Source organism: Harmonia axyridis, chromosome 6 (genome assembly GCF_914767665.1).
Source record: "Harmonia axyridis chromosome 6, icHarAxyr1.1, whole genome shotgun sequence".
Classification (NCBI taxonomy): Eukaryota; Metazoa; Arthropoda; class Insecta; order Coleoptera; family Coccinellidae; genus Harmonia; species Harmonia axyridis.
Genome location: NC_059506.1, coordinates 33,832,937 through 33,858,612, shown reverse-complemented (window position 1 = coordinate 33,858,612; position 25,676 = coordinate 33,832,937). Strand labels below are relative to the sequence as shown.

Here is a 25,676-nt window from a genome sequence, read left to right as displayed (position 1 = left end):
GGCTCATCGAATGTACTCAAATACGTATGGCGAGGCCGCTATTAGTGAAAGAACGTGCCGAAAGTGGTTTCAACGCTTCAAGAACGGTGATTTTGACGTCGAAGACCAGCATAGCGGTGGAAGAGACAAGACTTTCGAAGATACAGAATTGGAGGCATTACTTTATCAAGACTCGTGTCAAACGCAACAAGAATTGGCAGGATCATTGGGAGTGACGAAATAAGACATTTCAAAACGCATGAAAGTCTTGGGAATGATTCAGACACAATGAAATAGGGTGCCGTACGAGTTGAAGCCGACAGATGTTGAACAACGTTTGTTTGCTTGTAAACAGCTGCTTGCAAGGCAAAGACGAATCTGATTCACATTGTAACTGGAGATGAAAAATGGGTTCATTACGATAATCCCAAGCTCAGAAGATCATGGGGATACCCGCATTTGGAGTGAAGCTAATCCTCAAGTGTATGTCGAAACACCGTTACATCCAGAAAAACTGACTGTTTGGTGCGCTTTATGGGCTGGTGGAATCATTGGCCCGTACTTCTTCGAAAACGATGATGGCCAGAACGTTACAGTCGATGGTGATCGGTATAGAGCCATGATTACTAATTTTTTCACTCCTGAATTGAACAACCATGATGTCCAGGAGCTGTGGTTCCAACAAGACGGCGCAACATGTCACACAGCTCTTACCACAATCGATTTATAGTAAGACACGTTTGGTGACCGCCTAATTTCACGTTTTGGACCTGTGAATTGGCCTCCAAGATCTTGTGATTTAACACCGCTAGACTATTTTCTGTGGAGCTATGTAAAGTCATTTTTCTATGCGGATAAGCCACAAACCCTTGACCATTTGGAAGACAACATTCGCCGTGTTATTGCCGATATACGGCCACAAATGTTGGAAAAAGTAATCGAAAATTGGTCGTCCAGATTGGACTACATCCGAGCCAGCCGTGGCGGTCATATGCCAGAAATCATATTTAAAATGTAAGGCCACAAGATTATCTTGCGGATAAATAAAATTCATGTCAATCGAATAATCCATCGATGTTTTATTGCAATTTAAAGTTCTATAGCTCTAAAAAAATCACTCTTTAGTATTCTGCAACTCAGTGAAAGGTATTCAACGAATCATGAAGAACGAGCATAGAAACACTTCTCACTTAGCCAGTCAGCCACAAAGATTTGGATTTGGCATCCTTTATGAGATAGAAGGTAATAATGAATCATAAGGTAAAATTCACAATATTTTATTATGACATTCTACACGCTTCTATTCCTAAAAAACGATAGTTTTCTTGTATTGAAATCAAATCAAGTGTTTTCTTCTATTTCGCTTCCATTTCAATAACTGGATACATAGTAGGAAGAGGTTCAGTATTACAGCGTGTTTCATTACATACCACACAATTACTGAATTCTTCATTCTTGCAAGTCTTCTTTTTCTTGGTGCAGCCTCTCTTCCACCAATATTTTTTGAATGAACCTCCTGAAGCATCGCCAAATCTTTCATCGGTGGTGTAATAAAGACAATACTTTCCTATGCATGTATCGGATTCGGTTCCATTTCTACAGTCACTTTTTTCAAAGTCTGTTTCACACTGAATGCATTCGATCTCTTTGACTTCTTTGACTTCATCCTCATTTTCTTTGTCTTTCTTTTTCTTTTTCTTCTTTGCGTCCACTGTAATATGAATGGCAATTTTGTAGAATTTTGGTAGAGATCTCAACAATTTCTGATAATGAAACTTAGTAGATCAGGTGTCCTACATTCGACAATATTTGCAGAACTCTATAATGAATTTATTCTAGGAACCTATCAGAATTATTCAGAATAGACATTTGTTCATAATTAATGGTTATAAAAGCAAAAAAATACTATAATTTGACTATATTCTGGTCGAATAGGTATCTTATTCCAAATTTTATATTCTGAATTAAAATTTCTTACCATCGTGGCAGACCAATACACATATTATTACGAAAATAACTAGATACCTCATGTTTCTGAGGTACTGAGTTAAAAGATATTCCTTATGGAGGAATCATATAGTTTCTATCCCTGAACCATTTATATAATTCTGAAAATATCAATTTTACTAGAAATTACCGTAATAGATGCCATTAAGGCATTTTGCTTGGAGACAGTTTATTTATAATTGCTGCCGAATTGGTCAGACCTAACATTAAGTAAAAACTGTTCAATACTCAGAGATAAGTAGTAATCTATTTTGACGAGAAAGGAACTCAAAAGTTGGAAATTTTCAAGGTTTTTTTATTTAAAAGGATTTTCCAATTCATTTGCGAAGAACAAATAATATTCAACATCCCGAATTATAAAATCTATACAGTTATCTGAATAAAAATATCTAAATGTAAGTTCAGGATATATTGAAGAGAAACATGTAAATGTCCACGAAAAAAAAATATATATATCTCCATATCATGAATTGGATTAAAACATGCAGGCAATATTTTTAGACTTCAATACCTCCAATCAAACTTAAGTTAAGTTCATTGCCAAGGTATCTTTACTTTGCAAAGGTTTTATCAAAAGCACATAAAAACATTCATTTTTTTTTCTTGCGACTAGCTTGGCACGGGTCTCTTTTCTTCCTCGAGGTGGCGCTATATGTAGAGTTGACCAATCAACGGCATCAAATTTTAATTTGTTCTGTCAAAAGTTGATTGACTTTAGATTTAACCTCAAAACGACATTGACAGAAAAACGACTCAAAGAAGGCTGGTCCCTTCAAAAGTAGCTACTTTAATCTCAAGGGTTTTTCAAGAGTAAGTGGGCACACCATCTTAGATAGAAGTAACATGTCGAAAATAATGGTGTGTTCACTGATTCTGTTTTAGATAATTCTGGCAACTCGGAATGGGTCTTTTTCTTTTTACTTCCTCAAGGTGAAGGTATACAAATTAACCAATCAACGGCATTATTTCAGAATTTACATTTGTGCTGTCAATAGTAGTTTATTATTGATTTAACCTCAAAATGACATTGACAGGAGGACGAAGTGAGCACTGCCTATAGAGTAATAAGCATAGATGGAGGGAGTACATGCAATTTTCACATGTCCCCAGCATGGTTAGATTACGTTGTCGGATTGTGAGATATTTTCAAATCCACAATTTTTCTATATCGTTATGAATGTATATTATATTGAATGAAATATATTTATTTGAGCGATTTCCGATTAAATATGCAAATTTGAATATTTGGAATCCGATATTTGTCCCAATCGTCGAATTCATAATAAGCAGAATATTTATTATTTTTTGTATCTACCTGCTGAAATTCAAAGTTTGGCAACATTTGCTCTCCTAGTGTCATCGGTTGTTTCACTTCGTTTGACGCGCTTGAAGTTTGTTTTCTGAATTCTTGATATGAAGGGTGTTTTTTTTAGAGCTTTAGAACTTTAATTTGCAATAAAACAACGATGAATTATTCGATTGACATGAATTTTATTTATCCGCAAGATAATCTTGTGGCATTACATTTTAAATATGATTTCTGGCATATGACCGCCACGGATAGCTTGGATGTAGTCCAATCTGGACGTCCAATTTTCGATTACTTTTTCCAACATTTGTAGCCGTATATCGGCAATAACACGGCGAATGTTGTCTTCCAAATGGTCAAAGGTTTGTGGCTTATCCGCATAGACCAATGACTTTACATAGCCCCACAGAAAGTAGTCTAGCGGTGTTAAATCACAAGATCTTGGAGGCCAATTCACAGGTCCAAAACGTGAAATTAGGCGGTCACCAAACGTGTCTTTCAATAAATCGATTGTGGCACGAGCTGTGTGACATGTTGCGCCGTCTTGTTGGAACCACAGCTCCTGGACACCATGGTTGTTCAATTCAGGAATGAAAAAGTTGATAATCATGGCTCTATACCGATCACCATTGACTGTAACGTTCTGGCCGTCATCAATGATTCCACCAGCCCATAAAGCGCTCCAAACAGTCAGTTTTTCTGGAAGTAACGGTGTTTCGACATACACTTGAGGATTAGCTTCACTCCAAATGCGGCAGTTTTGTTTGTTAACGTAGCCATTCAACCAGAAGTGCGCTTCATCGCTAATGGACGTATTGCGCGATACGTATTCCGCACAGAACCATTATTTTCGAAATGAAATTGCACTATTTGCAAGCGTTGTTCAGGCGTGAGTCTATTCATGATAAATTGCCAAACCAAACTGATAATAAATCACTTGACAGCTGTTGAATCGGTCGCCATCTTGAACAGTAATGCCAATTTAAAGTTATATACCTCGAAAAAAACACCCTATATTTAGGAATTTATTTCAATATATTTTGTGTTGATTCACTATGTGATATAACAAGTGTGTTCTTCGTGGAGAGAAGCGCGAAATGAGTTAAACATCATATCACTGATATGTTTTCATTTCCGCGCGCTTCATGTTAAATTTGATAGTTCATGTTGGGGACAAAATTTGCTTATTGAAAATGACATATTCTTCCTCTACGAATACCTATCTATGTTTATTAATCTTAGGCACCGCCTAAGATTAAGAAATCAAGTAAGAAAGAACCCATACCATTGAAATCCATGAAAACTGTTCCCTTCAAAAGTCGACACTTTAATCTAAGGTTTTTCAATAATAAGAGAAGAGAACACATCAGTGTTTTAGACATCTTAGGTAGAAGGTATTGAATGAATCATAGAATTGAACTTGTAGTGTTTTATTATTACATTCTACACGCTTCGGTTCCTGAAAATCAAATCATCCAAAGTATTCTGCTGACAGAGGTGTAATCATTGTAGGAAGAAGTTCGTTGTTACATCGTGTCTCATTACATACTACACAATTACTAATTCCCTCTTTTCTGCAGATCTTCTTTTTCGTGGAGCAGCCTCTCATATACCAATACTTAAACAATGGAGCTCCACCAATAGCCTTCACAATTTCCTTGAACGTATAATAATAACAATACTTTCCTTTGCATGTACTGGATACAGTTCCATCTCTACAGCTACTATCTTCATTGGCCGTTTCACACTGAAGGCATTCGACTTCTTTATCCTTCTTTTTCTTTTTCTTCTTTGCGTTCACTGTAATATGAATGAACTAGTTTAGTGTTGTTGATAATACTATATTTGACACGATAGAATTAAAATATAGAGCAAAACTGATAAATCAGTGAAAAAATTTTGAAAATCCATTAATAAATGACTGAGAAATAGATTATTTAAATTTACGTATTTTAGCGCGGAACGTCTTTGGTCTGTGACGTCACGGCACTTGCCTGTGATCGCTACACCATAAATTACGTTTAAATACTTAGCCGCGCCAAGGCTCTCACGCCGTTTGTAGTTGTACAGTGTAGTTTTAACTCGAGTTTTGTTTTTATGTCACCATAATGGAAGAAGGCTTCGTGAAAGGACAAAGTGACAATTTGCCTAAAATAGATATATTCGCAGTGATGGAGTTTTTTTCTTCAAATCCATCTTATGTCAGTGCAGAAATGAAAGGAGTTAAACTTTTCAAGTAAGTATCTACTTTTGAGTTTGCTTCATCATGGTTAATGTGAGGAGTAAAAAGTAAAAAGAAAAAAAAGTAATTTATATGTATGTATATAGTAAGTTATTTCAGCCATCGTGTAACGAACAAAACACGACACGAACAGCATAAGTGATTGTACACCAATTAATTCGTAAGCACTCTGCGAATACCAGTCGTCTAGTGTGTGACGTCACGCCACTTACACGTACTATGAAATTATTCTTCCAAGCGCAACTTCAAAGTCCCATAACTTTTTCATTTCTAGAGATATTTCAATGATTCTTCCACATTTTTGTTTCATTTTACTTAAATTTTTAGAATTGATCCTTAACAAAAAAATGAAAACTAGTCCATTGCAATTTTATTGAGTGAGTCTTGTTAATTCCTGATTATGAAACGTAGTAGATTCTTTTTGAATTCACTACAACTGAAAACAATCTATTTGACAATATTAGCAAAATTGTATAATGAATTCTCTCGAAGAAGCTATTAAAATTGTTACCAGTTGATAATTATTAGGCCAAGTGCAAAGTCCCGCCTCTGATGCACAGAAGGCGGTGCTAGTATTGAATCCATATGATTTTTAGTTAGTACCAACCTTCAAACGATACATATCAAAATTTGACAGCAGTCCGACCATTAGTTTGTGAGATATTGCGTTGTGAGTGTAGCTACTTTTGTTATTTGAAGGAATAGATTTCGTGTACTGATGAAATATTGCTTTTTGAGGGGAAAAATACAGTTGAAGCAAAACCTGGGCTTGGTGAGGGGTTTTATGGGGTCTGCACTAGGAGAATCAACCATCATTGATTGGTATGCTAAGTTTAAACGTGGTGAAATGAGCATCGAAGACGGCGAACGCAGTGGACGCCCGAAAGAAGCTGTCACCGACGAAAAAATTAAAAAAGTTCACAAAACAATTTTGAATGACCGTAAAGTGAAGTTGATCGAAATAGCAGATATTGTGAAGATATCATCTGAACGTGTACATCATATCAATCACGAATATTTGTATATGAGAAAGCTGCGTGCATAATGGGTGCCGCGCGAGCTCACAATCGAAGGAAAGCAACAACGTGTTAATGATTCTGAGCAGTGTTTGAAGCTGTTCAAGTGCAATAAACCTGAATTTTTGCGTCGATAAGTGACAATGGATGAAACATGGCTCCATCATTTCACTCCGGAGTTCAATCAATATTCAGCTGAGCGGACTGCACATAATGAACCGAATCCAAAGCAAGGAAAAACAACAGTTGGCTGGCAAGATTATGGCATCAGTATTCTGGGATGCGCAAGGTATAATATTCACTGATTACCTCCAAAAGGGTCAGACTACAGCAATTATTATTAAACGTTATCGGATCGTTCAAAGGATGAAATCGTTAAAAAACAGCCCCATTTGAAGAAAAAAAGGTGCTGCTTCATCAAGACAATGCGCCGTGTCACAAATCAATGAAAACATTTGCAAAATTGCATGAATTGGGCTTCGAATTTCTTCTGCATCCACCGTATTCGCCAGATCTGGCCCCAGCGACTTTTTCCTGTTCTCAGACCTCGAAAGAATGCTTGCTGGAAAGAAATTTAGCGCCAATGAAGAATTAATCGCCGGAACTGAGGCCTATTTTGAAGCGAAATCAAATCTTACTACAAAAATGATATCGAAAAGTTTTAAGATCGGTATAATCGCTTTATCGTCCTCGAAGGCAACTATGTTGAATAATAAAATCCAATTTTGTCAAAAAAATGTGTTTTACTAGGCCGGGGACTTTTCACTTGGCCTGTTATCGTTGATGAAATTTACTAGTTCTATATAATATCAAATCAATATCACCATTGATTTTTGTTAAACTTTAACAAACAAGAAAAAACACAATTTGCCTATATTCTTCTCCTGGTCTAGAAGGAATTTTATTCAACGTTTCATTCTAACTTGAAAATTCTTACCGTCGTTGCAGATCAATACACATATTATCACAAAAATAACTAGATACCTCATGTTTCTGAGGTATGGAGCTAAAAACTGAAGCTTCTCATTCAGCCATTAAATAGTTCCTATCTCTGAAGCATTTATATAATTCGAAAAATATCATTTCTAGTAGAAATTATCATAATTCACGTCATTAAAAAATTTTGCTCGGAGTGAGGCCGGACATTAGAGAAAAACAGCCCAATACTAAGAGATAAGTAGTTATCTATTTTAATAAAGGTACTGGTGCACAGAAGGTTCTCATTCATTTTTGTTTTATTTGAAATTTTTATGGGACTAGGTACTGAATATGATATCACCAAATGTGAAATGTTTTAAATCTATATTTCATCCACTTCTAATTATTCATCTGAAAATACTTAATACATTGTTTCCGATAAGATATTCACGGCTTGAATTGATATTCAAACTACTTCACATGGCCTCAAGTCAAGTAGTAGTTTTTTAATGTAGAATCAAGTCAAGTATTTATTCAAAAAGTACTTGAAAAATTGAGTACATTCTATCAGGCTAGTACTTGATTTTCAGTAGTTGTATTGTGTAATGTGCACATCAATTAAAAAAAATTGAATGAGGTCGAAACTTGCAAAAAACAATTTTATTCATGAAACTGATTGTATATAAGAACCTAAAAATCCACTATTCTAAAATCTAAACACAAAAAACATCACTATAAGACCCAACAAAACTAAAGAAAAATCAAGTTTCCTAATATTGCGAAAACTCAAAGAGTGTTGGTTACATGATTTTCTATACAGAATATAAGACACATAGGGCATCTTATGGATTTGTCGAAAATTGACTAGCTCTGAAAAAATTGTCTTTCATCAGGAGCTGAAGATGCTAGCATTGATAAAAAATTTTTGTCCATTTTGGCCAAGTTTTGAAAAACATTTTCGTGCCATTTTATAATATCTTCAGAACTGTCAACACGTAGTTCTGAAAGGAATTTCATAACGCTACGCCAATTCATTCGCTAGACTCACAAGAAGTTTCTTGAATAAACTTAGAAGATGGATCAAACTCACTGTATTCATCCTTCGAAGTTTGAACTTCCTCGATAGCTCAAAGGCGAGAGCATCGGACTAGTAATGCGTAGGTTGCGGGTTCGAGTCCCGCTCGGGGAGTTAATTTTTTCAGAATTGAAAAAATTGTCTGAATGCCGTAAAATTAATTCAATATGTTAAAATACATACGTTAAAACCATTATTTATTTATATGACTTATGACTCGTGCGTATCAAGCTCAAGTAATATCAAGTAGCTTGATATCAAGTCAAGCAATGATCAAATCGAGTTAAGAGTCAAGTAATAATTTGTCACTAGCTCTTGACTTGATGAATCCCTATTTCTGATGTCGATTTGAAAACCAATACAATAATACAGTGACAATCATCAAAATTGAAACATAGATACCAAGTTTCCATTCAGCAACGTATCATGATAAGCGAGCATAAAAGAACTTCCCACTTAGTCAGAAACAGAGCTTTCGAATGGAGATTCTTTATGTGATGTAAGGTAACAATGAAACATAGTTTAAAATTTGCAGCATTTTATTATTATGACATTACACTTGCTTCTGCTTCTAAAAATCGAATCATATGAAGCTTTCTTTTAAGAGAGGTGTGATCAACGTAGGAAGAGGTTCAGTGTTACAGAGTGTTTCATTACAAATTTTACAATTTCGTACGCCTTGTTTCTGGCAGGTCTTCTTTTTCGTGGTGCAGCCTCTCATCCACCAATATTTAGTCCTCGTTTTTCCGAAAGCATTATTAAATTTTTCGTCATACGTATAATAAAAACAATACTTTCCTATGCACGTTTTGGATACGCCCCCTGTTCTACACGCATCAGATTCAGATGCTGTTTCACACTGTGAACATTCGACTTCTTTCCTTTTTTTCTTCTTGGCGCCCACTAGAATATAATTTGAAATTTTATAAAGTGAATCTTGATAGAGATTTCAACAATTTCTGATAATGAAACGTAGTGATATCTTTTTGAATTCTCACCAACTGAAAGCATCTGGCTTCATATATATGGCAATATATGAAAATATATAAAAATTAGTTTGTTCATTACGTGAATAAGTTTTCCTATTTTTTGAAATATTGGAAGAGTTAGAGAATGATTTACCATCAAATTTAATAAAAACCTGTTTTATTTACAGTAAAAGTGGGATAGGACCTTGAGTGAGTGTTTGTTATAAATTGTGACCTAACTTTTTTTAATTCATTTATATTATTTCATCAGTAGAGACAAAATGATTGACAATTTTCCCAATTTTTTATCCAAATAAAACATGATATTCACAATTAAATTCTTCATCATTAAAACTAAATGTAGCTAGTAATATAAGAAGTTAGAAAAATATATATACAAACTAAAGAATTAACAAAATATTTGAAAAAGTTCGAAGGGAATCTAAAGATTAGCTATCAAAAATTATATGAATCTAGAATCTTATCTGAAGAAGCAGAAGGGAGGTTTGCTACTTAAAAGAAAGGTATCCACAATTGAATTCTTCATCATTAAAACTAAATGTAGCTAGTAAGATAAGAAGTATGAAAAATATATTGAGGGCAAAATCCTGTTGAATTAGTGAACGAATCAAAAAGTACCCATATCAAATTTATTCAAGAAACAGACATCATAATTTGTTTTTCATATTTTATACGTTAGACAAGCGAGAAGAAAGTATAAAAGGCCTTCTTTTTGTTTCGGTCGAATAAGTATTTTATTCATCATTTCATTTTAAGTTAAAAATTCTCACCGTTGTTAAAGATTAATACACATATTATTACAGATATAACTAGATACCTCATTTTTTCGAGGTACTCTGCTGAAAATAGAACTTCTTCATAGAGGAGTTATATAGTTTCTATCTCTGAAGCATTTATGTAGTTCATTTTTCACTAGGTATTAAGGTAATAAGTGTCATTAAGAAATTTTGCTTGGAGATAGTTTTATCGAATATTCTTTTCAATAATTGCTACCGCATTGGTCAGGTCTGCCATTAAGGAAAAACAGTCGAACTCTCATAGATAAGTACTGATCAATTTTTCAGAGGTAGGAACAAGAAAACAAAAAATGTAGTAGGTACTGTATCAAAGTTTCTTTTTGCATTGTTTCAATTCACCAGTGATCCATCAAAAAAAGTTCTGGAGGAAATAAGCGGGCACTGTTCCAGAAAAACTATCAACCTGTACACTTGCATTCAAAATTAGCATATCACATGACGAAACCTTCAAATTGGAATATCTATACCAAATTTGAGTTGAATATCTTGGGAAGAGAGGGAGCTCTGAAAAAAACTCGAAAAAAAATAACTTTGACACCCTGTATCTCGAAAACAAAGCGTTTGCAGGCATATTGATAGGACTATTCCAGACTACTCCACACAGAAATCGCGGTTTTTCTTCATTTGAAGTTCTCAAACTCAAGAGGGAACAACACCACGTGATATTCTCGTGATCTGTCAATATTTTTCCAGAGGCGGAATGACAAAAATAATTTCCGGTGTTGCCAGTACAATTGAACGATCAGTATAAGTTAGGAATTTTACAATAATTCCAAATTCCGTCGAAAGGAATAACTTCACATGTCTTTTTATAAATTTTCAAAAAATTAGTGTTTTGCCTTTTTTGTAGGATTTTTTTACAAATAAACCCGTACTTTGTAGAAAGACCAAATTATCGAATCTTCTGCGAAAAACGAAAGGTTATCAAAATTATTATTTCCATTTTCATCCGCAAATTCGAAATAGTGAAATACTAAAATGTAGAAAATTGTTTGAAGAAATTATGTGAAAACCCCTTAAAAATAGGTGATTCCTGAAAAAATATCTCTAATTTGAATTGAGCAGTTACGTGGTGGTGTTCCCTCTTAAAGTTGCGTTGCTATACAAACATTTACACAGTGTTCAGTAAACTTTTTATGTATTATTCTTAATATTATTTGTCTTGTGCGCTTATCTTTTTTTTTTCAAGATTTCCTGATCGATTTGAAATTTGATGCAATAAATGCAGTGACCATCATCACCATTGAAACATAGATTAATAAATTTTTCATTCTGCAGCTTGGTCAGTAAAATGTAGTCAACGAATCATGATTAACGAACATAGAAAAATTTTTCACTCAGGCAGTCAGCTACAGAGCTTTCGATTGGATATCCTCAATGTGATATAAGGTAACAATGAAACATGGTTTCAAATTTGAAGCATTTTATTATTATGACATTTCACTTGCTTCTGCTTCTAAAAATCTAATTATATGAAGCCTTCGCTTGCAGCAGGTGTGATCAACGTAGGAAGAGGTTCAGTGTTACAGAGTGTTTCATTACAAATTACACAATTTCGTATGCCTTCTTTCTTGCAGGTCTTCTTTTTCGTGGTACAGCCTCTCATCCACCAATATTTAGTTCTCATACCTCCGAAAGCATTCTTATATTTTTCGTCATACGTATAATAAAAACAATACTTTCCTATGCAGGTTTTGGATACGCCCCCTTTTCTACACGCATCAGATGGAGATGTTGTTTCACACTGTGAACATTCGACTTTTTTCTTCTTGGCGCCCACTAGAATATGAATTGAAATTTTATAAAGTGAATCCTGTTAGAGATTTCAAAAATTTCTGATAATGAAACGTAGTGATTTCTTTTTGAATTCTCACCAACTGAAAGCATCTGGTTTCATATATATGGCAATATATGAAAATCTATAAGAACTGGTTTGTTCATTACGTGAATAAGTTTTCCTATTTTTTCAAATATTAGAAGAGTCAGAGAATGATTTACCAGCAAAATTACTAAAACCTGATTTATTCACAGTAAAAGTGAGATAGCACTTTGAGTGAGTGTTTGTTATAAATTGTGACCTAACTTTTTTTCAATTTTTTAATTCATTCATATTATTTCATCATTAGAGACTAAATGTTTGACAATTTCCCCCATTTTTATCCAAATAAAACATGATATTCTTCCATAATGGCATACGAACTATAGAATTAACAAAATATTTGAAAACGTTCAAAGAGAATCTAAACATAAGCTATCAAAAATTATATGAATCAAGTATCTCATCTGAAGAAGTAGAATGGAGGTTTGCCACTTAAAAGAAAGGTATCCACAATTAAATTCTTCATCATTAAAACTAAATGCAGCTAGTAATATAAGAAGTAAGAAAAATATATTGCGATAAAAATCCTGTTGAATTAGTGAATGAATCAAAAAGTACCCATATCAAATTTATTCAAGAAACTGACATCGAAATTGGTTTTTCATATTTTATACGTTTGACAAGCGAGAAGAAAGTATAAGTTTCGGCCGAATAAGTATTTTATTCATCATTCCATTTCAAGTTAAAAATTCTCACCGTTGTTGAAGATTAATACACATATTACAAATAGAACTAGATACCTCATTTTTTCGAGGTACTCTGCTGAAAACAGAAGTTCTTCATAGAGGAGTTATATAGTTTCTATCTCTGAAGCATTTATGTAGTTCAGTTTTCACTAGATATTAAGGTAATAAGTGTCATTAAGAAATTTTGCTTGGAGATAGTTTTATCAAATATTCTTTTCAATAATTGCTACCGAAATGGTCAGGTCTGTCATTAGGGAAAAACAGTCCAACTTTCATAGATAAGTACTGATCAATTTTTCAAAGATAGGAATCCAAAAATAAGTTTTTTCAGTGTATATTGTTCATGGATTATCTCGACAAAGCCGAAACCTTAACGTTATTGGATCGATTGAGTAAAGGAAAAAAATGTCTTCCACCAAAACAATGCTCCTCATCACAAATCGATTAAAACCAGGTCAAATTGAACGAATTGCGCTTCCAACTGCATATTCCACAAATCTGGCCCCCAGTCTGGCATTTTGCAGACCTGCCAAAAAATGATCCAGCGAAAGAAATCTCACTACAGAAAAGATATTGACAAGTTATAGGAGCTTTGGATTCGGTGTCTAGTGTCTCGCTACCTGCGATCACAAAATTTGTACGGTGTACGAAGTTGCATATTCACTTCATTTTATTTTTCATTTTAAAGTAAATGAGAAGTGAGCCTGTTATTTTTTTCACAAAATTATAGTTTTAAGTCTTTTGTAATGTTTTTTTTCTTGTACATTGTAGGTACATATCATCAATTCTTTTGCGAAAAACGAAAAGTTACCAATTTTTTTTTCATTCGAAAATTAAAAATATGGATTTTCTTCAATGTGGATTATTTATTGTTAAAATGAATGATGGGAACATAAATCATATTATCAAATGTGCGATGTTTTAGTATTACATTCCACTCGCTTCTAATTCAAAGGATCAAATTATACATGATATTCATCTGAATGTCCTGGATACGTAGTTTCTGAAATCAGTATGAAATTTGAGATAATAAATGCTGTGAAAATCTTCTCAATCGAAACATAATCAGCTACACGGTTTCCAATTCTAGATTCTTCATGAGATAAAAGGTAATATTAATGAATCATAGATTAAAATTCATTGTAGTTTTTTATTATCCAATCAATGCTATTTCTCAAAAATCAAATCATCTAAAATATTCATCTGAAAAAACTGGATACATTGTAGGAAGAGGTTCAGTGTTACAGCGTGTTTCATTACAAACTACACAATTTCGTACGCCTTCTTTCTTGCAGGTCTTCTTTTTCGTGGTGCAGCCTCTCATCCACCAATATTTAGTCCTCATACCTCCGAGAGCAAGCCTAATTCTTTCATCATACGTATAATAAAAACAATACTTTCCTTTGCATGTTTTGGATACAGTTCCATCTCTACAGCTACTATCTTCATCGGCCGTTTCACACTGTATGCATTCGACTTCTTTAACTTCTTTTTTCTCGTCTTTGTCTTTCTTTTTCTTCTTGGCGTCCACTGTAATGTGAATTACTTAATGTATCAAGGTAAATTTCTCGAAGAAATTTTTCAATTTAAATTTGAAAATTTAATTCGAATGAATTTAAGTCGATATCTTGTGAAAGGCAGTTGCTATGAAAAAAATTAAACCCGGGAATATTTATACGATATTTTTCTTAAAAAGTGTGGCCTGCATATTCAATAAATTTATGTTTTCTCAATGTGAGTTGGTTTTAAGCGTGGATTCTTCTACTATCCAAAGTGTAAGTATCTACATATATTAAAAATAGCAGTGAGTTAGTATTCTTGAACGGTTTCAGACAAAAATTATTTTATGTGTATATTGATTTCATTGTCAACTACTCGTATCTAAACTATATCTTCTATTGCAACACAATATTCTCACCTTCAGTACTGATCAATACACAGACAATCATAAACAGGATAAGGAACAAAACGAGATACCTCATTGTGCTTGCAGTTTTCTTGAGGTACTCAGCTTAAAACCATAGACCCCAGTGGAGAGTTCTATTAAGCATTCCGATCATTTATAGGAGCCCATTTTTCACAAGGAATTACTCTAATGGTGTTCATTAAGATATTCTGCTCGTAGATATTTTTATCAAGTGTTTTTTTATCAAAAATTGCTGTTAAATTATACATAACAACTACTCTGAATTGGAAAAGCCTGAAATTGGGGAGAAATTTCATAATACTCGAAGGAAAGTATTACCAAACTCCAGAACACCTGAAGCTATCGCTTTGCGACCTTCTGGTTTTTTCAAACAAATTTGATGTATTTCTGTTTTTGGTCAGAACCTAAAGACACAATTTGGTTTTTCGCAGAGCATCAGTTGAAGATTCTTTCGGCCATAACTCCACAACGCCTGAAACTATCGCTTTGCGACCTTCAGGTTTTTTCATGCAAATTTGATGGAACTTCTGTTTCTGTTGAGAAAATCCTATCATTACATTTGAAATTTCGGAAAGAAATGAACAAAATAATGAACTTCTGACTTAGGGCCTCCTATCGAAATCCAATCAACAAGATATTATCTCTTAGACGAGATCTAATTTGCTGAAAAATGTTGAGCCAAACTGAAGTTACAGGCATTTCAATCAGTCAGATTTCTTCTATTCCCTATCCTTATTTGATGTCGTAAAATAGAAAGTGACAATTCAAACAGATAGAGAATTTTCCAAGCATTAGAGTGATGATTTTTTTTCTTCAACTTTATATTAAACATTTTCGGTGAAATTCATTTTTCTACTCGACGATAGCTATGTTGTCCCCAAGCGGTAGAGGTAAGAACTTCAAAACAATTTCCAGTGTGTTTTCTTGTACACTTTAGTGGTAAAAATTTTTACCGCAAGTATCTACGATGAGTGGATCCTGAGATATAGCCGCTTACCTCGCTTATTTGCCCACCCTGTACATTTATAACTCTTGAAGATGACTTTGTTTACGAGTAAAGCTGAATTTTTAATGAAAAATATGGCAAATTAAAGATATGGATTTTCTTCAATGTGGATTATTTATTGTTTAAATAAATGATGGGAACATAAATCATATTATCAAATGCGCGATGTTTTAGTATTACATTCCACTCGCTTCTAATTCAAAGGATCAAATCATACATGAAATTCATCTGAATGTCCTGGATACGTAGTTTCTGAAGTCAGTTTGAAAATTAAGTTAATAAATACTGTGAAAATCTTCTCAATCGAAGCATAATCAGCTACAGGGTTTCCAATTCTAGATTCTTCATGAGATAAAAGGTAATATCAATGAATCATAGATTAAAATTCATAGTATTTTTTTATTATCCACCCACTTCTATTTCTCAAAAATCAAATCACTCAAAATATTAATCATAATAAACTGGATACATTGTAGGAAGAGGTTTAGTGTTACAGCGTGTTTCATTACAAACTAAACAATTTCGTACGCCTTCTTCCTTGCAGGTCTTCTTTGTCGTGGTGCAGCCTCTCATCCACCAATATTTAGTCCTCGTTTTTCCGAAAGCAGCCGCAAATCTTTCGTCATACGTGTAATAATAACAATACTTTCCTTTGCATGTATTGGATACGGTTCCATCTCTACAGCTACTATATTCAGTTTCCGTTTTACACTGTATGCATTCGACTTCTTTAACTTCTTTGACTTTCTTCTTCTTTTTCTTCTTTGCGTCCACTGTAATGTGAATTACTTAATGTATCAAGGTAAATTTCACGAAAAACTTTTTCATTTTAAATTTGAAAATTTAATTTGAATGAATTTAAGTTGAATATCTTGTGAAAGGCAGGTACTAAGAATAAAATGAAACCCGGGAATATTTATACGATATTTTTCTTAAAAAGACACCCTGTGGCCTGCATATTCAATAAATTTATGTTTTCTCAATGTGAGTTGGTTTTAAGCGTGGATTCTTCTAATATCCAAAGTGTAAGTACCTACATATATTAAAAATAGCAGTGATATAATTTGAGTTAGTATTCTTGAACGGTTTCAGACAAAAATTATTTTATGTGTATAATGATTTCATAGTCAACTACTCCTATCTAAACTATCTCTTCTATTGCAACACAATATTCTCACCTTCAGTACTGATCAATACACAGACAATCATAAACAGGATAAGGAACAAAACGAGATACCTCATTGTGCTTGCAGTTTTCTTGAGGTACTCAGCTTAGAACCATAGACCCCAGTGGAGAGTTCTATTAAGAATTTCGATCATTTAAAGGAGCCCATTTTTCACAAGGAATTACTCTAATGGGGTTCATTAAGATATTCTGCTCGTAGATAGTTTTATCAAGTGTTTTTTTCAAAAATTGCTGTTAAATTATACATAACAACTACTCTGAATTGGAAAAGCCTGAAATTAAGGAGAAATTTCATAATACTCGACGAAAAGTATGTTTCGGACAAAGCTTCAGGAAAGGAGCAAAGAAATTCACATTTTCAAAGCCATTATCTACGAAAAAATTATGAATTCTATGCGAACGAGAATATCGAAATGATTTATAGATTCATTTTGAATTACATTTAAAAGAAAATTGAAAAAATGGATAATAGACTTTGATAAAACAAAATTACATAAAATAATAAATCAGAGGTATTAATGTACACACGAATATGACAAAGAGAAATACAGAATATGACACACAAAAATCACTATTTCGACAGATATACTACAGGATTTTCGACAAATTTAATACAGGATTTCGACCATTATCTGGGATGAAGCACACGTTTGTTCCACTTAATTAGAAGATAATATATTTTGCGGTGTATGAAGATTAAATTTTATGTTCATTACTGTGCACAGTTTATATTTTTATAAAACTCTACAGTATTATAGAGTTTATTGAATGTATTTTCATGAATAAACTCTCTTATTATTATTATTATTAGGCCAATTGAAAAGTCCCCTGATGCACAGAGGGTGGTGCTAGCATTAAATCCATATTATCCATATGACGATACGTGTCAAAATTTGACAGCGTTGTGAGTGTAGCTACTTTTGTTATTTGAAAAAAGATGAAAAAAAAACGAATTTCATGTGCTGATGAAATATTTCTTTTTGAAGGAAAAAAATACAGTTGAAGCAGAATCTTGGCTTGATGAAGACTTCCTGGGGTCTGCACCAGGAAAATCAACCATCATTGATTGGTATGCTAAGTTTAAACGTGGTGAAATGAGCACCGAAGACGGCGAATGCAGTGGACGCCCTAAATAGTCTGTCACCGACGAAAAAATCAAAATAGGTTCACAAAATAATTTTGAATGACCGTAAAGTGAAGTTGATCGAGATAGCAGACATTGTGAAGATATCATCTGAACCTGTAGATCATATAATTCACGAATATTTGTACATAAAAAAGTTGTGTGCATAATGGGTGCAGCGTGTGCTAACAATCGATCAAAAGCAACAACGTGTTGATAATTCTGAGCAGTGTTTGAAGCTGTTTAAGTCCGATAAACCTGAATTTTTGCGTTAATATGTGACAACGGATGAAACATGGCTGTATTATTTCACTCCGGAGTCTAATCGACAGTCAGCTGAGTGGACTGCACACGATGAACTCAATTCAAAGCGAGGAAAAATACAACAGTCAGCTGGCAGAAGGTGCTGTTTCATCAAGACAATGCCCCGCGTCTCAAATCAATGGAAAAAATGTCAAAATTGCATGAATTGGGCTTCGAATTGCTTCTGCATCCACCGTATTTGCCAGATCTGGCTCCCAGTGACTTTTTTCTGTTCTCAGACCTCAAAAGAATGCTTGCTGGAAATAAATTTAGCGCCAATGAAGAAGTAATCGCCGAAACTGTGGCCTATTTTGAAGCGAAAGGCAAATCGTACTATACAAAAATGGTATCGAAAATTTGTAAGATCGCTATAATCGCTGTATCGCCCTCGAAGGCAACTATGTCGAATAACAAAATCGAAATTTTGCCAAAAAAATGTATTTTACTTGGTCTTTTCAATTGGCCTGTTAAGTAGATTATTTCCACTATAAAAATGTTGCGAGTGGTTGAGAAGTATATGAATTACTGGAATCAAAAATTTCTATTGGTTGCAAGAAACGTCAAAAAAAAAAAGAAAAAAATCTTCGAGTACAAGAGTCCTTATCCAAGGAAAGGTGCGCAGCCAATTCCGAACATCTCGAGAGAAACATAAAAATAATAAATATCGCCATTTCCCGTCTCAGTTCATCGCAGTGCCTGTCCGAGCTAAGGCTTCTGGCCAAATCCCAAATCAACTCGTGGAGAAGGACTGGATGCCGTTTCCTGTATCGCTAAACTGTTCACGTATGGTGGTCCTGAAAAATGCCAGGCACGTCCTCGGACACATGTTACCGTGAAAATCCAGCAGGCCAGGATGCCTGGAAGAAAAAGATACGAAATTTAATAAACGAGAACTAATTACCTGGTTGGACGGCGTGTTGTGACTAATTCCGATAGAACCAATTAGATGGAGTCTCGAGATGTATTTAGGAGTGGGAGAAGGGGTGGGGGGAGTAATTCCAGCCCTGTTTCTTGCCTCGTGTGTATTTGTTGGTTGTCTAGGGTTTTAGAAGATTTGATGCAATTCGGAGCTACTAAACTTGAATGCGGGATGATTCTAGTTCTTGTTGTGGATAAGCTTCAGCATTTCGTGCAACAAATCTCTAACAATTTACTCAATAAGTCCAGGATCTAACCTCTCAAAATTGAAAATTCAGCTTTATTCTTCATCAAAGTCATCTTCAAGAGTAGGGAATCATCAAGTCAAGTAGCTTGACATTTTAACCAACTACTTAACTTGAAAAACAAGCCCGTGAAAGATTGCATACTTGAACTTGACTTAATGTTTCTTGAGCTTGATATGTACGCGTCGCACGGCATATATTCCTGCAATCTCTTGTGCGCTTAGATTAAATAAGGCCTAGAGGCTGAAGCATTCGCCAGTGTGACTTTATTAGTTGTTTTCTTACATTTCTATTAAATCTATTTTTAGATTTCGGTAGTTTCAGAATTATCTTTCCAAACTTGGGCAAAATGACCAAGGATTTTTTATAAACGCCAGCATCTTCAGCTTCTGTCGAAAGACAATTTTCCAGAGCTGCTCTTACAGTTACAAAACCCGCAATGAGTTAGGGAACAAATCTATAAGATGCTCAATGTGTCTTAGATCCTGAATAAAAAATAATGAAATCATTCAAAGCCTGGAGGTTTCTCAATGTTAAGTAACTTTATTTTTTTATTTATTTTTTGTTATGATATATAGCGATTTGATTTATGTTTCTATTCCAAAAATTTTATATTTTCGGTTTTTTATACATTTTTTCATTTTAATACATAAAAAGTTTTTTTTGGAAGGTTCCTTCTAATTTCATCATTTATTTTATTGATGTGGCACTACACAATAAAACTGCTAGAAATCAAGTAGCTTGATATGATTCAAGTACTTGATAAATAAATACTTGACTTGAGCTTGACTTGAAATCAAGTCAAGCTCAAGCCAAGTAGCTTGAAAATCAAGCCAAGCCGTGAATCCCTAGTAATAAGCTACAGGGAGATATTTTTTTCAGGGGTCAAGCCCCGCTGCTTTTTTGTAGTACGCCCCTGGTGGATTCTAACATATGAATTGATTTCGTTTATAAATTGTTTTGTCTCTTGTAATGTTCACGCATCTGTGATCGTTTACGAGAAAAAAAACAAGTCATTTTTCGAATTTTCAGATTTTCGAATTGATAAATGTTGTTCTGAAATTGACCAAAGGTAAAATATAACGGTGTTTAATCTGGAAACCTTGTTGGCCACCGAATATTTCAGTTATCTGAAGTTCCCAGATTATCATAGATAGGCACTTGGTTGATTTGCCGTGTGAAGATGAAACTTTCGATGATTTTTATAGTTTGATAAAGGATTGATCAAGCAATAAAAAACAAATGATGACACCAATGCATTGTACTGAAACAAGTGCCTGTAGAATGTTCTTGTTTCATGTTTATAGCACCAATAATGAAGAAGTTATGGGAACTTTTCATGTCACGCCATTTTCCTTATAGCTTGAAAACAGTAGAATTCATAAGGTTGCGGTTTCCACCAAATCAATACAATTTAGAAAAATGTGAAAAGAAATTATTGTCCAGAAGGTTCTACACTTCATGGTTTCTTGTCGGTTCTTGTTAAATAATTCAGCAGTATTTGTCAGAAAAATCAAATTATTATAATTATTATTTTGTAGCTCAAAGGGTTTCTGAAATTCCTTTACTAGACAATTAATTTGGGACACCCGATAGATGTCGAATTCCATAAGGCGCAAGAGGCGCATGAATGAATACTTTTCGCCATGTTTTTTTTTATGGAGAATCCGACTAGTAATATAGGTTCAAATAAAGGTTGTCAAACTTTTCGAGAAAACTTCACCCCAAATCAACTTTCAATAAACTCTACTTACTCTTCGTTCAAGTAATTTTCGTAACCTCCATCCAGAAACGTAATGGTTTTTCCCATTACTTCTATGCTGGGGTTCTGTTTGTCTTGTGTGCTTAACTTTTCAATCTGAAACTCAATTTCTCACTCGTGAGCATTTTTCACTCAGTGTCAGTGCGGAAACTATGCCACAGAAATAAATGATTTATACATCGAAAAGTTGCCTGTTTTCGGCCTAATAAGAAACAGGCTATACATCACGAGACTCGACTTCAAGAACATCTGTTGTACCCCCAACAATGTTCGGTAGAATCGGTGGAGTTAGAATGGTTTTGTATTTGCGATGGGGTTTATTGATTTTCTCGAGTACTGACGACAATCGGTTAATGCGGGTATATACACAGTGTCCCTAGTTCAAGAGCCACCTCCAAATCATACTCGACAACATCAGGACGTCTTTAAAGTTTTCAGATCAAACTTGGCATCAGAAATGTTCAACCAAGACAGTCAAAGATAGTAATTGATGAAAAATGTTCTTCTTTTTTTTTCGCTTATGTTCTGTCACTTTCCGCTATTGCCTGTTTACTCTTTGTTGAGACGTAAAGACGTCCTACTTTCTCGCCATCTCTGATGGTTTTTCTGTTTTGGTTCAATTGGGTTATCGTTCAAGGCTCATGCGATCTACATGACCTCTCCAGCCTCTACTTCCTCTAACACATCTTACCACATCATGAAACCCTCACTCTGTCCAAAATTGTCATATCTTTTATCATTCTTAGTGTTTTAATTTCTGATTTTATTAACATTCTTTTAGTTTACAATGTTGCGACATCTGTCTCTGTGGTATAAGTAAGTATGACTTAATTTCAAGTCAAGCTTAAGTCAAGTAGTAGTTTTTCAATCTCAAGTCAAGTATTTATTTATCAAGTACTTGAATCATATCAAGCTTCAGGATTTTTAGCAGTTTTATTGTGTAGTGCCACATCAATAAAAAAAAGATGAAATTAGACGGAACCTTCCAAAAAACACATTTATTTATTAAAATGAAAAAATGTATAAAAGAACTGAAAATATCAACTTTTTTGAAACAGAAACATAAATTAAATCACTATATATCATATCAAAAAAAAAAAATAGAAAAATAAAGTTACTTAATATTGAGAAACTTCCAGGCTTTGTTTGATTGCGTAATTTTTCATACAGGATATAAGACACATGAGGCATTTCATAGATTTGTCGCCTAACCTATTGCGGGTTTTTGTAACTGTAAGAGCAGCTCTGGAAAGTTTTCTTTCAACAAGAGCTGAAGATTCTGGCGTTGACAAAAAAATCCTTGGCCATTTTGGCCAAGATTGAAAAGATATTTCTGAAACTACCAAAATCTACCAATAGATTTCATAGAAATGTGAGAAAACTACTCATAAGTGACACTGGCGAATGCTTCAGAGTGTCGGCGCTCAAGGAATCCCCTTATTTAGTCCAAGCGCACACGAGATTGCAGAAATATATGCCGTGCGACGCGTGCATATCAAACTCAAGTATTATCAAGTAGCTTGATATCAAGTCAAGCAATAAATATCTAAAATCAAGTCAGGCCAAGCTCAAGTATGTTCTTTTTCACGAGCTTGATTTTCAAGTCGAGTAGTAGGTTAAATGAATCCCTTCTTATTACAATCACTCAGCATACTGGATGATCTAAACCCTAAAACGTAACCTATATTTCAAATTTGATCTCAATAACTAAAATACTGAAAGAGCTATGAAGAAAAAACTAAAAAAAATCTTGAAACTTTAACGCTCTGTAGCTCGGTAACGAAGCGTTTACGGACACATGTTCATGGAAAAAAAAGTATTATTTCGACCTGAAAGATATGCCCCTGAAATATTAAACTATGAAAATTTGAAGGCTGGTTGATTTTCTCGAACTATTTACCCTAAAAAATATCAACCAAAATCCAAACATCAAGTCACCAGGTGTGCAGACTTACGAAACTGCTGTCCTCCATACGCCAAACGCCTTCGTCTCGAAACTAACACTAAAGGACGGGCCCCACTACAGTTCCTCAACTTCCAACTTCTATCTCGTGTTTATCCGAATAACTTTGTCACTTCCCATCATTGCCAGTTAAGCACAGTTAGTTCCAACTAGAAACCAACCGCGAATTCGGTTGCGTTGTTGAGCCCTCCATAAAAGGTTTAGCTAAAAGGTCCTTGTTCCGTGAGAGGTTCTGGAAATTAGTTGGAGAGTCCTCGGATGAGAATTAGGTTAGGGTGGATAATTGTTCCACTCGACTGAAAGCCCGTTGCTGTTCAAATTCGCGTTCACGTGCTGTTTTATCCAATAAATGGCTTTTTACTGGTGTTGTTCGGAGATGTTACACTTGATGACGTGACGCCCTTTGAGTCCATTCAAATCGCTATTGACTTCAAATTGATTAATCGCTTTGTGGCCTTTGTGCGAGCTGACTGCAATTTGGGGTTGGGGTGAAGTTTTTTTCGGGCAACAGGTTGAGTAGAATCGGTTGTGGCACGTTTGGCTAAAAAATGATCATTTCGCCACCATGCGATATAATGGTTTTAGCACCTAGAAGGAGATGTTTAAATTTTAATGTTCTTTGGTAAAGCATAGATAGTACCTATAGCAATCGTGAAGGTTTTTTCATGTAAACAATTTTTGTTACTTAAATATTGTAGTTGTTTATCGCAAGTTTTCCAAACCAGCTGTTCGAGGAGATCCAAAGTCGATGTTTAGGTAGTTGTTGTTGAAATGCCTAGAGCACGTGTACGCGTAATTTATCTGCAGTTAAGTGAATTTCAAAGAGGTCGAATTATTGGTGTTCGAGAGGCGGGGTTGCCATTTGGAGAATTCGCTAACCGTACGAACAGAAATCCAGGCGAGGTTTGATAATGCCCAAAATCGAAGAAGAGTAGGCACCGGACGTCGAAGGGGCACAAATGAAGTTCAAGATCGACGTCTAAGTCTTATGGCCATTAGAGACCGATTTGTGACAACTCGATCTTTGCCTGATGAGTGGTTAGGAGAACAAGGCCACCCTGTAACTGTCCTTCGGACTGCAGCATTATCGACCCCATCCTGTGTTACCTCTGACATTGGAATGTGGAATGGCATCAGGTCGTCTTTTCTGATGAATTTCGATTCTTCTTGGATCCACATGATGGCCGAAGAAGGGTTAGACGACGTCGGGGAGAAAGACGTGAACCTCATTTTGATGTTGAGCGTCATGTACACCGGATAGTCGGCGTTATGGTATGGGGTGCTATTGCACATGCAGATAGGTCACCTTTAGTCTTTATTCGAGGTAGCATGACAGCGCTGCGTTACCTTCCAGAAATAGTGGAGCCATATGTTCTTCCTTACCTTAGCCGGCTCGAGAATTCAATATTTCAGCAAGATAATGCACGACCTCATGTTGCCATAGTTAGTTTGAACTTTTTCGAAACGACCATTGTGAATCTTTCGCCATGGCCGCCCAGATCCCCCGATCTTTCACCCATTGAGAATGTTTGAGACATCATGGGTAGAAGGCATGGAAATTTACCTCAGCCCCCACAGACTTTGACGGCTCTGAAACATGAAGTACTGGTAACTTGGGATAGTATCCCTCAAGAAGAAATAGACCATCTTATTGCATCAATGCCGAGACGTGTTGGGGAGAGTATAGATAATAAAATAGTTGATAATAGTACTTATCACAAAACTGTCACAGAAGTTTTTGTAGTACGAATTCTCATCTCTCTAACGCCATATAGTGGAACCTGATCAGACTCATAAAACGTGAGATACAGATAGCTATAGGCATCTATTCGTAAATAACGGATTTCTTTTTACTACGTCTAATATAATCGATTAAATGAATTCATCCGCACAAGAAGAAATATGATACGTATGACTTGGGAAAAATTTTAAAGGAAAAATATATCTTAATTGACATCGAGGATCACCTACTGAATTTTCACCACATGTTTACCAAACTCTATTCATAAAACAAACATAATACTGTATGATGTTTACAATATTTTTCCATTCGACTGTACTTCAACACCATCTCATATTGAAATCAGAAACCTCTCTGTGATCTCCATCGAGTAACCAATAATCATCAACCTACCTAGCCACACCGGTGTTTGTCGCTGAAAGGGCATAATTAGACAGTCACCCTATTGAGTTCACACTGACCTTAATACGTCCTGATGGCTCTCAACTTGAAGCAGTAACTGGCATGAACTCTCAACAGTGGATTGCTAATGTATCGGAAGTGCACTTTGATTAGCATCAGGCTTCATTGCTTCGGCCGGTGGTTGTTTTTAGCCGAAGCGGGCT

At 34.8% G+C, this 25,676-nt stretch overlaps 3 protein-coding genes and 2 long non-coding RNA genes across 11 annotated transcripts in view; 1 reads left to right on the top strand and 4 right to left on the bottom strand.

Moving 5' to 3' along the window:
* The window catches only part of LOC123682208, a 307,886-nt gene that overhangs the window by 145,756 nt on the left and 136,454 nt on the right, over positions 1–25,676 (top strand). The window lies entirely within an intron of this gene.
* LOC123682212 lies at positions 1,241–17,164 on the bottom strand. Of its 7 annotated transcripts, none has more exons than XM_045620727.1 (2): positions 14,816–14,963; positions 1,241–1,690 (listed from the first exon to the last, which is right to left on the bottom strand). In XM_045620727.1, the coding sequence occupies exons 1-2, from the start codon at positions 14,877–14,879 to the stop codon at positions 1,335–1,337; spliced, it is 420 nt and encodes a 139-aa protein (XP_045476683.1). In that variant the 5' UTR covers positions 14,880–14,963; the 3' UTR covers positions 1,241–1,334. The 7 variants fall into 7 exon arrangements, with proteins under 7 accessions (XP_045476683.1, XP_045476686.1, XP_045476685.1 ...); XM_045620730.1 differs by lacking the exon at positions 14,816–14,963 and adding an exon at positions 7,491–7,611; XM_045620729.1 differs by lacking the exon at positions 14,816–14,963 and adding an exon at positions 1,958–2,088.
* Positions 9,068–10,540, bottom strand: LOC123682220. Its single transcript, XR_006747794.1, has 2 exons — positions 10,306–10,540; positions 9,068–9,449 (listed from the first exon to the last, which is right to left on the bottom strand). It is a non-coding gene; the product is annotated as an uncharacterized LOC123682220 (long non-coding RNA).
* Positions 11,739–13,057, bottom strand: LOC123682214. The gene is made up of 2 exons (XM_045620736.1): positions 12,908–13,057; positions 11,739–12,111 (listed from the first exon to the last, which is right to left on the bottom strand). Exons 1-2 carry the CDS (start codon positions 12,954–12,956, stop codon positions 11,801–11,803), a joined length of 360 nt encoding a protein of 119 aa, XP_045476692.1. The 5' UTR covers positions 12,957–13,057; the 3' UTR covers positions 11,739–11,800.
* LOC123682222 overlaps positions 18,836–25,676 on the bottom strand; it is a 28,947-nt gene continuing 22,106 nt past the window's right edge. Inside the window, exon 3 of the long non-coding RNA XR_006747796.1 lies at positions 18,836–19,299. This is a non-coding gene — a long non-coding RNA (uncharacterized LOC123682222). The remainder of the gene's footprint in view (positions 19,300–25,676) is intronic.

What these genes read in the sequence shown, in the direction of transcription:
- LOC123682214 (XM_045620736.1), bottom strand. Translation starts at nt 12,956, where the DNA reads ATGAGGTATCTAGTTCTATTTGTAATATGTGTATTAATCTTCAACAAC. An exon ending in TGTATTAATCTTCAACAACG is followed by an intron (nt 12,112 to 12,907) that starts GTGAGAATTTTT and finishes TTCATATTCTAG; the next exon opens with TGGGCGCCAAGAAGAAAAAA.
- LOC123682212 (XM_045620727.1), bottom strand. Translation starts at nt 14,879, where the DNA reads ATGAGGTATCTCGTTTTGTTCCTTATCCTGTTTATGATTGTCTGTGTA. An exon ending in TGTATTGATCAGTACTGAAG is followed by an intron (nt 1,691 to 14,815) that starts GTGAGAATATTG and finishes TTCATATTACAG; the next exon opens with TGGACGCAAAGAAGAAAAAG.